The sequence below is a fragment of the Aulostomus chinensis genome, chromosome 17, assembly GCF_037954235.1.
Source record: "Aulostomus chinensis isolate RoL2024-O1b breed Wild chromosome 17, RoL_Achi_v1.0, whole genome shotgun sequence".
NCBI lineage: Eukaryota > Metazoa > Chordata > Actinopteri > Syngnathiformes > Aulostomidae > Aulostomus > Aulostomus chinensis.
In genome coordinates, this window is record NC_141336.1 from 5850923 (window position 1) to 5865494 (window position 14572).

A 14572-nucleotide genomic window follows, 5' to 3' on the forward strand; every position below is an offset into this window, starting at 1 on the left:
CATCTGTTAATCATAAATCATTTCAGACTACAGCTTTGTGTGTCATTTAGGCACCATATGGAATTCTTAGTTAAAGCACTGACATCTGAGCTGCATTGGATCAGTCTGTGGGTGTTCGTGCTCAGAGCTCATTTCCACGCAATAAGGGAGACTGATGTAGTTCAGCCATATGGGACTGTTGTGTTTCAGGGAGTGGAGCTGAACACATGGCGATCCATTAGTGGTCTACTCTGCCAGGCCCGCCGGGCACTTAATGTGCTCTGGAAATCATCACACCCAATGAAACGACTTCCTTCTCTTTTGTTCTGCGGGAAGAGCTCCGAGACAAAATCTTTCTGCTACTGGTCATGTTGTTGACACACCGCCAGGAGAGTACATTCACACAGATTTAGGAGTTTTTATATCACAGAATCTTACATCTAGTAATCTTTATTATCACTGCAGTTCATTTATTCCCTAAAAATGTGTTATTGCTCACTGTGCAGGTTTTGGTTTGTTTCAAAGGAACAAATAATGGAAACATAAATCGGTGAAAACAGCAGTCCTAATATTTGAAATACATTAGATATGACTTGGGCGGCACGGTGGTGCAGTGGTTAGAACTGTCGCCTCACAGCAAGAAGGTTCTGGGTTTGAGTCCCAGCTCCAGCACAGGATCTTTCTGTGTGAGTCTCCATGTTCTCCCTGTGTCTGTGTGGGTTCTCTCTGGTACTCCAGCTTCCTCCCTCAGTCCAAAGACATCAAGAGGGGACGAGGCTGATTAATACTCTAAATTGACTGTAGGTGTGGCTGTGAGTGTGAATGGTTGTCTGTCTCTATGTGTTGGCCCTGTGATGGACTTGTGACCTGTCCAGGGTAAATCTCACCTCTTGCCTGTAGCCGCTGGGATAGGCTCCAGCCCCCCGCGGCCATTAACAGGATAAGCTGAAGAAAATGGATGGATGGAGATGACTCCATGAACTATTGACTTACGTGATGAAAATTATGAGAGTCATTTGACTTAAAAAGTTTTATTTGCCAGTGTTTACCCAATAAGGTCCGAGCTAACAAGCCTGCTGCACTAGCACCTTCCAGAGTAAGTTAAAAATGCAACATCGAACATAAACCATACAAGGAATGATGTTAGCTTAGCAAATAAAACAACATAGCAACAGAAGCATTTGACTTCTGCTTAAAATATTTCAGAACTTATATTTCAAAGGCAACATAACTGTACTGGGAGGGATTTTTGTTGGCTAACTTTTCGATATCTCTCTCAAACAGTTTGAATGATCTCTTTAGGAAAGCGCCACATAATAAAAGAAGATTCCAATAAATAGTTTCACTGTCTGTAACAGAACACTTTCTGAAAGGTTTCCTGTGGAGTCCAGAGTACAGTAAGGTTTTATCCTCTCCCCATCCTCTTCCAAATAGCCATGGAGTAAATCATGCACTACACTTGAAATAAACCTAATGACCTCTCCTTAAGAACGAGGGAGAGCAGTTACGGGAGAAAACTGATGGACTGCAAGAAAAATGTGATTTTCGTCCCCGTAAACACCCATGGATCCCACAAATCTCTTGCAGTTTACGGCAGTTAACAGCCTGCAAACGTCGCGTTGATCTGTGCCACAAATTGTCAGAAACGAGTCATGAAAGCTCTCTGAGCCTCTGATTAGCGTTTGAATAGTGGTGAAACCACAGCTGGCCTGAGAATGACGTCAGGACTGGCTTGAATTTCCTCACTCAGGATTGGATGAAAACACTTATTTTTAAAAAAGAAAAATCACTCGTGATTGGTTTAGAAATCTGTCACTATTGGCTACCCTGGGGTCATAACAAATGTAAACCCCTCCCTTGCAATGATAAAATATTAAAAATAATGTATATTTATTCATTCATATTTTGTGAGATGCAGTTATGTTGTATATTCATGGAATTGTTATCTAAGGACTACACCATTGTGGGCGGCATGGCTCAGGGGTAGAGTGGCCGTCTAGCAACCAAAGGGTCGCTGGTTTGATCCCCGACCCAGGTGACCATGTCAAAGTGTCCTTGAGCAAGATACTGAACCCATAATTGCTCCTGATGAGTAGGTTGGCACCTTGCATGGTAGCCTCCACCATCAGTGTGTGAATGTGTGTGTGAACGGGTGAATGAGATGACACTGTAAAGCGCTTTGAGTACCGCTAAGGTAGAAAAGCGCTCTATAAAATTGAGTCCATTTACCATTATTACCACGAAGGAAGTTACTGAGGAAAGGAGCACAGAACAAGAACATGTTTATTCAAAGAAAGAGGTTTATTGGCACAAACGCACACAACCATGTACAAACACAAGACTGTAGGTCTACAAACACACAACAGCGTACAAAGAGAAACCCACACAACCTCCTGCACAAGAAGCCTGCAATGCCACAGCACCGGTAACTGTTTGCTTCCAGCCGTCTGCGGTGCGTTGCCTTGTATTTGGGATTCGCCTCCTTCGCCTGGAGTTCGGATAGCTCCTTGCTCTGAGAGGATGGAGGACGCACAATCCATCCAGGCACACCGCCAACAACGTTGTCTTCCTCATCCGACATTAAATCAACGGTTGTGCCCTTCCACCTCGTCGTCTTTTAGCACACTCCGTCTTGCTTCCAGCAGCTGGAAAACAAATCAATAAAAGATAATCAGTAGTACACAATGCACTGCGTATAGACACAACCCATGTTAATGCTCCTTAATATTTGTCACATTGACAAACAACCAGTCTAATAAGCCTTACCCTCTTTCTTCGCGAACGACTCCGAGCTGAACTCCTCACAGTTTCTGCCTGTGCCGCCAGTTCTGGCTTACTCAACCTGAAGCTATTATCCAAAGTCTCGTAGTAGGTCTTACAGGCAGCTGGAAAACAATTCCATGAATTGGAATGAATAAAAAACGTAAAAGCCACAGTAAAACTAAACAAGAAATAAGAAAACACTAAAAGCTACTTACACACAATGACGTCATTTCTCAGTATCATGTAAATCTGGACTTCCAGACAGTGCTCCAAACCAATGAGAGGTCACTGCCTCATTGTGTGGCGAGGTCAGTCTGTGAAAACAAAATGCACGGTTAAGGTTGGCATCTATTAACGTACCAATTTAATTATACAGCAGAATGAAAGAATCAATCTTACATCGCCTGTAGTTCGTCTCTGATCCGTGCAGTCGACGTACTGCTTCCTGTAAATTAAAATACCGAAAAAACTCAGTTTAATAAAGCCCCTCACACTGGTTCTGCTCACTTTTTCAAGTCCGCGAGGCAAAATCAACTCAGTAAAGCTTACGTTTAGGCTTCTTTAGCTGAATTGACACCGAACATAGTCTTCCTTTTAACTTAGACAGCCACCGAACATTTCTTAGTTTAGTTAGTCTCCAAACATATTCTTACCGCAATTTTGGGATTGTGCACCCGTCTTCACTTCGTATAATTTCTCTCTCCAACCCAGACTTTTGACTCCAAGCAGACATCCTATCCTCCATAGACAGCAAATTGGAGTTTACCGCAGCGAACTGCTCACTCACAGCGGTAGCCAACATAGTAAACTGTCTGGTAAGCTGATGAGAAAGCCCACTGATGGCGTTCATGCAGGGGAGTCGAAGGTGAGACGCGAAAACACGAAAAAGGAGGAAATTACAGGGATAAAAACACGTCTGTTTATGTGTTCGTTTTGCGAGTACTTCCGTATGAGTCGCGCCAATGACCTCGCACGTGATTGGATGAGGGCGAGGAGGCTCATTGGCCTCCTCCAATCACATGCGAGGTCATTACACCGGAAGAACTCGCGAGACGAGCTGGTATTGCGAGATTATCATCGTAATATATATTTTAAACGGAAACGGTATTTATTTCGTCAGATGAGCGATGGAAGTCATGGGACCAAAGAAAAGACCTCGGCGCTTGTGCGACCACTGCGGCAGCGAACTGTGCCATAGACAGTACTGTGAGCACAGAAAGCGATATTTTAAAAATGGAGTTTGGGAGAAAAAATCCAAAAGGGCTAGGTCGGATATCGCAGTGGAGAGCCTGGTGCTTGCATCCAGTCATGACCCAACCGGCGGGAGTTGTGCACCGTCGACGAGCAAAGACCTTGAAGATAACTTTGTTGGAGTTGGAGAGATTCAGGAGAGTGAGAAACACTTGGAGGACCTAGAAGAAGAGAACGGTGAGTACCTCAGTAATTAAGGTCATAAATTCCAGTTTTGATTTGGTAAAGCTGTCTTGATAGAAGAACTACCTCCTTGTGCCACAGATAAAGTCATTTTCCAACTTTTGAGACAAAGCGTTACTACCAGTCCTAAGGTCAAGAGCCAGTGAGTTCCATCGCTCTCTTCGCCAGTCTGGCAGATTCCAAGATTCTACTGAACGTTTGCCTTCACTGCTTTGATGAGTTCAAATGCTGTGTAACAGAGCTGAAAGCCACCTCAGTGAAATGCTATGGCACTGCTGTTTCATGACCATCTGGTAGATCTCACATTTCCGACTCTGTTTTAACGTGAAACTTAATGTAAGCTTCCCAAAGACCTTGGTGAATTGATGTCTAAGTGTCATACAGCCAATAGTGGTTCATGAGTTTGGTGTTATCAAAAAAGAATACATGTTTTAAAGGATGCATCAAAATCAGAAATTTGACGTAGCAGTGGTATAGAATATATAACTGTACCCAGTCTACCCTTTGCAAATAGTTCGTTAAAGTGTGGTTGCTTTTCACTGTTGTCTTTTGTTGTGTTTAATTAATAATTAAATATGAATATCAAATTCTAATGTTTGTATTTGTATCTTCTGCATGGGTTGATTTCCAGATGAAACAGCAGATGACAAAAGCATTCATCTTTTCCTGGATTCAAGCGATGCAGAGTCAGTGCAAGATGATAAAGTGGTAAGCATGAAATAACCTTTGACGATACAAATATGAGGTTACATACCTGCTAATCCAGAGATCAAATGGGGAAACCCAACATTTTCCACCCACATTATTCTTTTTCACTCTCAGTACATTTACTGTTACTCTGCAGCACTCTCACTCTCTGATGGACATGCACACGTGCTGAGTACAGTCGTGTGAGGTGCTGAATATGGGCATTGCATGCATTTTAAATGTGTGCTTTGTATTTGCATAGTGTGTGATTGTAACGGATGAAGTGGAGGGAAGCCTTCCTGAGGAGCAGAGTGAAGCCCATCCTCAAGTACAAGATGGGGAGAGGCACAGAAGTGATCAGTCTACAAGTGAAAAACCAGAGGACTTGTTGATGAAACTTTTGGCCATGATGCTTTTGTCATGGCAATCAACCTTCAAGATTTCTGACAATGCCATTACATCACTTCTTCTGTGTATCAAACAGTTCATGTGGATAGTCGGAAATGTTCTCTGTGCTAATTACCTCACTGCCTTCGCAAGCACTATTCCAAAGACTTTATTCTCCCTGAGGAAATTGACTGGTATTGTCCAGCGTCTCCCCTTCAACTCCCCCTCAACTCCTCTGCATGGACGCGATCAAACGCTTTCAGAAAGTCCACAGACCGACGAGAAGAAACTGCTGAACGCCATCAGTGGGCTTTCTCAACAGCTTACCAGAGAGTTCACCACATTTGCTACCGCTGTGAATGAGCAGTTCACTGCGGTACACTCCAGGTTGCTGTCCATGGAGGATAGGTTGGCTGCTTTGGAATCAAAAGTCTGTGTTGGAGAGGGTAATTCTACCAAGAAACGACGGGTGCACAATCCCAAAATTGCGGTAAGAATATGTTTGGAGACTAGCTAAACAAAGAAATATTCTGTGCCGAGCTACGCTAAAAGTAAGACTGTTCGGTGGCAGGTTCAGCTAAAGTAGCCTAAACGTAAGCTAAAGTTAGCCTACTTTGTAAACGAAAAAGTGAGCAGAATCCATTGTAAGAGGCCTTATTGAATTGTGTTTTTTCGGTCTTGTAATTTACAGGAATCAGTACGTCGGTTACACAACTCGGAGACAAATTGTCGACGATACAAAGCGGAGCAAGGGTAAGATTCTTGCTTTCATTCTGCTGTATAATGAAATAGGTACGTTAACAGATGCCGATCTTAACCGTGCATTTTGTTTTCACAGACTGTCCTCGCCTCACAATGAGGCAGTGACCTCTCATTTGCTTGAAGTTCTGTCTGCACGTCCAAATTTACGTGATACTGAGACTGCCATCATTGTTTGTAAGTAGCTTTTAGTGTTTTCATATTTCTTGTTTAGTTTTACTGTGGCTTTTACGTTTTTTATTCATTCCTCTCCCATGGAATTGTTTTCCAGCTGCCTGTAAGACCTACTACGAGACTTTGCGGAGGAGCTTCAGGTTGAGTAAACCAGAACTGGCGGCACAGGCAGAAACTGTGAGGAGTTCAGCTCGGAGTCGTTCGCGAAGAAAGAGGGTAAGGCTTATTAGACTGGTTGTTTGTCAATGTGACAAATATTAAGGAGCATTAACATGGGTTGTGTCTATACGCAGTGCATTGTGTACTACTGATTATCTTTTATTGATTTGTTTTCCAGCTGCTGGAAGCAAGACGGAGTGTGCTAGAAGACGACGAGGTAGAGCTTTGGAAGAGTGCGACCGTTGATTTAATGTCGGATGAGGAAGACGGCGTTGTTGGCGGTGTGCCTGGATGGATTGTGCGTCCTCCACCCTCTCGGAGCAAGGAGCTATCTGAACTCTGTTCAAAGCTGCAGTCCAGATTGGAGGCGAATCCCAAATACAAGGCAACGCACCGCAGACGACTGAATGCAGACAGAATGGAGACATTAGAGGCTGGAAGCAAACAGTTAACGGTGCTGTAGCATTGCAGGCTTCTTGTGCAGGAGGTTGTGTGGGTTTCTCTTTGTACGTCATTGTGTGTTTGTAGACCTACAGTCTTGTGTTTGTACATAGTTGTGTGCGTTTGTGCCAATAAACCTCTTTCTTTGAATAAACATGTTCTTGTTCTGTGCTCCTTTCCTCAGTAACTTCCTTTGTGGTAATAATGGTGTAGTCCTTAGATAACAATTCCATGAATATACAACATAACTGCATCTCACAAAATATGAATGAATAAATATACATTATTTTTGATATTTTATCATTGCAAGGGAGGGGTTTACATTTGTTATGACCCCAGGGTAGCCAATAGTGACAGATTTCTAAACCAATCACGAGTGATTTTTCTTTTTTAAAAATAAGTGTTTTCATCCAATCCTGAGTGAGGAAATTCAAGCCAGTCCTGACGTCATTCCCTGGGCAGTTGCGATTTCACTTCTATTCATACGCTAATCAGAGGCTCAAAGAGCTCTCATGGTCCGTTTCCGACAATTCGTGGCACAGATCAACATGACGTTCACAGGCTGTTAACAGCCGTAAACTACAGAAGACTTGTGGGGTCCATGGGTGTTTACGGGGATGGAAATCCCACTTTTCACACAGTGTTTGCAGAACAGACAGATCTCAACAACTCGTGGACACAAGTTACGTGCACATCTCCATCGACTCTGTACCTTTCACTGTGAATGGTGAACCACTTAAATCACTTGGAAGACTTTACATACATTGGAACCCTAATCAGCAAAGACAACGAGGCAAATTACACCAAACCATCCTCAGCTAAACTTGAAGGGGATTTGCAAGACTTCAGATGATCTGACATTCTAGGTAATACAGTGCTAGGACAATGGTACACTCTTACAGCAATGACAAATGTGTCCAAATGTGTTGCTTTGAATGCTGGAGTTGTAAAAACAGAAGGGACAAGATCATCACATTCACAATCTTAACTGTAAAGCTCATAATTCTGATAATTTTCCTGGAAGTTCATCACAAGGAAAAACTCTTTGTACCAGGAAGCTCTGTGCATACGATCCCTGACCTCCAGTTGGAGTCACACTGAGTCAGAATTCACATCATTTGTGGTTCTGCATCCTCCCGTCTGATAACATAATCAGAGTTGATAGGTCTATGACTATAAATCCTGTCAAAAGTGTCATGGTTGATGTTGTTTAAACCATTTCAGTTGCTGAGTCAATATAATTGTCATCTTGAAGGCTGTTGTTTTTGTCTTATACTGAAAGTTGTTTATAAGTGGAAGAACCAGAAGTCACTTCAAGGTAATCATAAAAAAACAGATGACGTGTAGCATATTTAGCAGCCAGTGCTCAGTACCGCCTCCTTCTACTCTTTTTATTTAGACATTTCCAGCTCGTTGATCTGGAGTTTCCACTACGACTGCAGGTCAAGGAGAAAATGGTTTAAAGCTTTAATTAAGAGGGCTTTTGAACATTTGCAGGGTAGTATTAAAGTCTGAGAGAGAGTTCCTGTCTGTTGTCTCACTGCTGAGTCACCTTTATCACATCAGACATGTGTCCTTGCCATGGACCATGTGTCATCAATCATACCAGTGGAACACAAGTTCCTGTGGAGCAGCATGCTAGCATGTGACGGCAGCTCTGTCGCTGACGTTTTCACCCCATCGAGGGTCAATGACTGATTATGAGCTCCCCTCTCTTTATTATTTAACAGCCAAACACTGACTTGAACTGTAGCGGGACCTTGGTAGTAAATGGCTGTACATGTGTTCCTAATAAAGTGAGAGTACAGCACACATGAACGCAGGAAGCTGACTCGTTAGTTTGTTTCGCGTGTCTGTAAATAAATGTCTTTGATGACCTTTGCACAGACTGAGAGTCCAGAGGTCGCTGTCATGTTGAGATTGCTGATTTTCTGTTTTCCTGTCAGCACTTTTCAGTTTCCTGTAACCATCGGAAGGAAATGCACTAACAGTATTTATATTGAAAAGCTTGTCTGAACCCTGTCAGCTCTATTTCTGTCTGTTTAAACTCTATTTGAACTTGAACAACAAACGTGTTGGACACAAATTTAGACTTTCTATCTGTTGTTTGTGTGGGTCATTGTCATCAGTCCATGTTTAGTGTCCCGTAGTTTTCACTCACAAAATCAAATCATTTAATAATACCAAGGGTCCTCAAACTTTGGTTTATCTTATCTTTTGGATACATAGTGAAGTGGTTTCATGAACATCAATTTGTAAATCTTTCCCTCACTAAAGTCCAGCACCTGCCTGGTTTGGATTTTTGTCAGAGTTTGGGGATAATCTGAGGTACTAATCATGCTGGCTGATGGCCCAAGAGACATAACAACAGCTGAGTCCTTTGGAGATCATTTCCATCCAAGATTATCTACGGGCTTCGCCATGTCATAGAACCTGTCCTTTCCTGCTTAGTTTGGGTCAAATTTCTAAGTATAGGTTAGCCTGACAGATTGAAATGCATTTCCACTTCATTATTCAGTCAGACCAGGCTCTAATTGTAGCCATTTTACCAGATGGGCACTGGTGAAGAGGGAGCCTTCTTCAGTAACCAATCACAGCACTGTCCAGTAGCAGGTGTGCTAGCTGCAGTTAGCACTGGCGATTGAAACGGTCCCGCTTTGGAAAATTCATTTGGAAATTCTCTGCCTGCTCTGATGTCTCCTGCAGTGGTTTACACACCAGGCTGCAGTGTGTGAGGAGAACAGACTCGCCCCAACGTGAGCCAGGCTGACTCTGAACAAACAGTCAGTGTAAACTTGTGACCCACCCAACTGTGAATGTATAGCCAATGAAAACTGAAGAGGCAGAAGATTATGCCGTCAGTCTGTCGGTACAATATGTGCTGCCAACTCTTTTGGACCCAGCTTTAACGTATATACCCTACATAGCCTACCCTTGGCTCTCATTTGAAACTCTGCCTCTAATTCCCTACTAGCAGTCCATAGAATCCATAATCCCCACATCTACCCCTTTCCCCTTCATCTGAATGTGTTTCCTTCCTTTCTTCCTGTCACTGCAGATGGCGGCACATATAAAAACAGCTGTTAGCTCTCTTATCGCCATGTGTGTTCGCTCTGCAAAATCTTATTGTCACTCGTGATTTCCCTGTGTGATCTCCAGTTTGTCAGTCACCTGTTAGTGTATGCTCCCAGTCTTCATAATCTGTTAGTGTTGTGAAGGTCGTCAAGAGCATCAAGAACTTCAGCAGAATTGTTGAAGGTGTTTTCCTCATTAGGGTGCCAGCAGTGTGTGAGGAAAACACTGCACTCTTTACTCTCTATCAGCTGGCCAGTGTAAATGTAACCCTCCACTTCTTTGTGTGTGTTTCCTGCAGGATGTCATAGCCGGGGTCCTGTACAGCACCCTGATCCTGCTTTTCTTCCTGCCGGCGTTGGACCTGATTGATGGCTTCAACTTGACGTGCCGCTATGCCCCACTCATCATCATCTCCCTCCATCTGGGCCTTGGCCTCTTCTCTTTCACCTTGGACACATGGAGCACCTCACGGGGCGACACTGCCCAGATCCTGGGTACAGGTGCTGGCGTGGCCCTGGCGTCCCACGTTAACCACTATTTTGGACTGATGCCTGACCACACGCCCGACCAGCTCCCGTTGACAATGCCCACACTCAGCGCCAGTCTAGTGGGTGTGGCCATGCTGCGACTCCTCGTGGGTGTTCTGGTGCTGGTGGCCACGCGGGCACTAATGAAGGCTATCACCATCCCGCTGGTGTGCCGGCTCTTTGGCATTCCTAGTGTGGATGTGAGGAAAGCACGACAGCACATGGAGGTGGAGCTGCCTTACCGCTACATCGTCTACGGGATGGTGGGCTTCAATGTGCTCTTCCTGGTGCCTCTCCTCTTCAGATACCTGATGCTGTCTTGAGTAGATGCTAGCTCACTGCATGGTTACCCGCCAGCGAGGAAACAGCGACGTGACCCTCCAAACGTTCACCTGAGGTCGATTCTTTTCCTGAGGCTGACTTTGGTAAATTAGTCATGAAGTCGTTTTTTTTCCTTTCCATCACCTGTTGGCTCAGTTTGGCCTTCAGGTTGGGAAAACCGCGGCAGCTGACAAGTGTTAAGGGCTGAATGTGCTACGGACACGACTGACATCTCTCTCGTGTTCTTTAATAATTAAATCAAATATTCTTTGACTCTTGATGACACCGCAGCGGCTTCACAGCCAAACATTCACTCCTCCTCTACGAATCATTCATTTTACCATGCTAGCAGTGGCCTCTCAACAAGTACGATGCCACTGATGTCTACTGATAGATGACCTGTGTTTTTACATTCTTGTTAGCACTGTTAAGAATTCAGGCAAAGAACCACACAAGAACATTGTTCTACAAGTTGGTGTACTGGTGGGCATTGTTTACTTAAAGGTAAAGATACAAAATGGCGTTTGGTAAATCTGATGGACGATGACTTGACAGTGATGGATGTTTGTGTGGTTCTCTGCTCTTCCTCTTTGTCTTTTCTCAAAGCAATAAGATACCTATAACTCTATTCTTCCTGTGCTGTAGTGGTGCTGATCCCACTGGAAGAGTTCCTTTGTGATATTTGACCCCTCCCCTCATGGAGCGCACCACGATGTTTAAACTGAACTAGACGGAAGGAGTTTGATTGCACTTGAACATTATTTTCAACAAGGGCTCTTCCACTCTGTTGCTCTGTTTACTGCATCTGTATTCACCTGATGATTGTCTGTTCTGGCACCTGACATCGAATGTTTCTCCTTCGATGACGGGAGAAACCAATGACCAGGCACATACCATTCACATGGAGGGAAGTGTTTTGGAAATGTATAAGATATAAAGAGATTAAATGTTTTTGTTTGTGTTTGTCAGGATGAGGCAGGGTCTTTTTACTTGGCTCAACCTTTTATTTTTTTACACTGTACATTCAGCTTTCTGTTTGTCGTTGATGCCTCTTCCTGTGCGGGCGAGTATGTCATCCTGGTGTCAGGAGGAAGGAACGTGTGGATCACACGATGCAGGGAAAAGTATGTCAACATTTTCTTGAAAAAAACCTTTTCTATTTAGAGCTTTAACATTGTTTTTATTGTTGAGAAATGGGTGAAAATGCAATTACTGGCGCCGCTTTGCATCTTAAATCCACTGTGCTGTGTGTTTCATCTGAACTCCTTGTTTCAACATACAGAAATCTGGAGTCTGTAACTGCGCAATGCTCTGGAAGTACGCCCTTCTCTGATAGAAACCTCCGTGATCACCGGTCTGTTGGCCATGCTCCTCTCATTTATTTTTGGTCCGGTATTTGCTTCAAAAAAAATTGAACAAGCTCAATGTTTGCTGCTGATGTCATGTGCACCGCAAGCAATGTGCTAGCAAAAACAAGCCAACAGGCTACGAGTGAGCTACAAGGCTTTTGCCGTCTCTGAAGTGTTGCATGAGGATACTGCACACATCTAGATGTCAAAAACCAAACACAATGAGCCTCCCGTTGAGGGGTGATCAGCGGGGGTTTCAATCAGCCTGTGTGGCAACGGGGAAATCAGAGCTGTTCAAAGACTGACACTTCACCTGGCGAAGCATCTGAAAGTTAACAGGTCTGAAGGTGCAGGATGAGGAAGTGGCTCCAAGCATTAGCCAAGACCTTATTTGGAAATGAACTAGTCACACCCTCTTACATCATCAACTGATTGAAAACAGTGAAGATAAACCAACAGCAAACCTAGGGTGCTTAGGCTGAGGGGTTTGCAGCATCCTCTGAAGAAAAAAAACCATAAAAAGCGCCCTTTCTATTGGCTGATAGATGAGTTTCTCACACTGTGATTGAAAGGAGGGACAGTTGTGGCCACACCCTTCAACATCCTGTGTGATTGTCTGTTTTTGTCTGCACCAGTGAAGATGTTTATTGCTGCTGGCTGCTGAATCTAAAACATCTCTTGAAAAACATTTCTGCAAGCCAGAAAGTTCTGGAAAGTTGGACTGGAGAGCGCCAAAGGAGTTCCAGTGTCGAATCTTTATTATTTGATGTGATATTTGTGCGTCTTTGTTGTAGTGAAGCATCACTGAAGCGTGAGGAGGATGAAGCAATAAAACACGCAGTGGCTGTGGTATTAATTTCCCGGCAGCCAGGAGGATGTTTTCTCTGCAGCTCTGAAACTGAAATTGATTCACCAGATTAGTCCAGACTTCCTGATGGTGGAGATAGATATGATTCTATTGTGAGGGAGCAGCAACATCCATGTTCAGGGTCAAGAGTGTGACCCATGTGTCTGACCCCACCGCTGAAGCCAAACACACATATATACATTAACCATGTCATCTGTGCTGTCCTCTGTATACTCTGTTGAGTTAAAGACGTGTTGCCTTTTTGCCTCTCTGAAAATAATCAGCATTTGCTTGTCCGGCTTAAAATCTCAAACCTTTAAGCTGACACGGTAAAAGATTTTTTACAAAAAACACTGTAATATCCGTGATCTGACGGTTATAGAGCCCCTAAGTCCAGTAATATGGGAGTATCTTATAATCCTTATATTTGTTGAAGAAATCCGACAATGTAATTTTGTTGTGCAGTATAATAATTTCTTACAATCCCATTTTATTATTTGTTAGCATTTGAAATGCAGTTTCAATGCCGCATTTTGTTATCTTGCAAAATCCCAATTCTTTTTAATTTGGCTTTACATTGTCATCTGTAAAACCAACAATATTATTCCCTAATTTCAAATGGTCTTTCCATGAACAAAAAGTTCTCAAACCACTTGCGTGGCTTACAAAAAAAAACAAAAAAAAAAGTCCAGATTTCCAGACGAGCCCCTCATTTCAATCTCAAATTCTTGGCTGCGCCGCAAACCCTTTTTCGGAGCTCCTCTCCCACTTGGATGTGTGTTCATTGATATTTACATGATGTGTGTAAGTGTTCATTACCTGAAGCCTTTTTGAACGGTCATATTTTCACTGGCTCTGCTTGTTAGATTCGTTTTTTTTGTCTCTTGAAATCCTGGATCTCAAAGAAAGCAGTTTTTGTAAAAACTCCTTCTTAGCCGACCAAATATGAGGTGACTGAATTGTGTAGCGCTGTTAGCTGAACTTCCCTTCAGTGCCTTAAAGATTTTTTTGTGTGATAACTGTGGTCCCCACTCTTGTTGTTCTTCATTCTCTCGTCACGTTGCCTTTTGTACTTCGTTGCTGCGTAAAAGTTTTGTTTGTTTTGCTCGGTTCAAACCAGCAGATTTTATTCTTATCACATGGCTGCTTGTCAGTTTTAAATTAGCTGCTCAGCGTAATTATACATCGAGTTATTTTTATGTTAATGTGAACTGAAAAAAAATGTATTTAAGTTGAATCTTTCGTGTTCACTTTGTGCATGAAAAAACTGAGTCACTGAGTTTTGTCTTTCTACTAAAACAAGCATCACGTCACCGCTGGTAACGCTGATCAGTGTGACACGCGAGTGATCACATGACAGGTTAGCGTCCGAGACATCAAGGGGTGCTTTATCCAGGAGAGATGAAATAAAATCCTTCTGTTTTGATTGTTCAAACCAGTTTCAGTTGTTCGATCGCGTCCTGATCTGGCAAGACGTGACCATTAGAGGACCATTTATGCAGTTTCACTGTATTTTTATATCCACTGATTTTATTGTTGACGTATGATTAAAAATGAGACTGTATGTTGTCTGATTGTTTGTGAGAAATGAATTGAAATAAAGTGATGATAAAATTCAATGCAGAGCTGAATCTTGTGTTTTTGGCCTCCAATCATGTAAGAATTAAAGA

At 43.1% G+C, this 14572-nt stretch overlaps 2 protein-coding genes and 1 long non-coding RNA gene across 3 annotated transcripts in view; 2 read left to right on the top strand and 1 right to left on the bottom strand.

Annotated features, from left to right (window-relative positions):
* The window catches only part of sgpp1b (sphingosine-1-phosphate phosphatase 1b), a 33875-nt gene extending 20255 nt beyond the window's left edge, over window positions 1-13620 (top strand). The window contains exon 3 of the mRNA XM_086182607.1: window positions 10157-13620. Within this exon, the coding sequence (XP_086038733.1) occupies window positions 10157-10708 (552 nt within the window). The 3' untranslated portion in view covers window positions 10709-13620. The remainder of the gene's footprint in view (window positions 1-10156) is intronic.
* On the bottom strand, window positions 2289-3697 carry LOC147246128 (uncharacterized). Its single transcript, XR_015109744.1, has 5 exons — window positions 3396-3697; window positions 3142-3187; window positions 2958-3056; window positions 2746-2864; window positions 2289-2624 (listed from the first exon to the last, which is right to left on the bottom strand). It is a non-coding gene; the product is annotated as an uncharacterized LOC147246128 (long non-coding RNA).
* On the top strand, window positions 3588-6943 carry LOC147246129 (uncharacterized). Its single transcript, XM_086182492.1, has 8 exons — window positions 3588-3607; window positions 3863-4170; window positions 4808-4884; window positions 5126-5740; window positions 5942-6003; window positions 6089-6186; window positions 6281-6399; window positions 6521-6943. The coding sequence occupies exons 2-8, from the start codon at window positions 3870-3872 to the stop codon at window positions 6803-6805; spliced, it is 1557 nt and encodes a 518-aa protein (XP_086038618.1). The 5' UTR covers window positions 3588-3607; window positions 3863-3869; the 3' UTR covers window positions 6806-6943.
* Window positions 13621-14572: the final 952 nt, after the last annotated feature.

Bases quoted from the DNA above. Each gene is read 5' to 3' on its own strand.
- LOC147246129 (XM_086182492.1), top strand. From the start codon at position 3,870: ATGGAAGTCATGGGACCAAAGAAAAGACCTCGGCGCTTGTGCGACCAC. The intron at 6,004-6,088 runs GTAAGATTCTTG...TTGTTTTCACAG, and splicing joins CGATACAAAGCGGAGCAAGG to ACTGTCCTCGCCTCACAATG. The intron at 6,187-6,280 runs GTAAGTAGCTTT...ATTGTTTTCCAG, and splicing joins TGAGACTGCCATCATTGTTT to CTGCCTGTAAGACCTACTAC.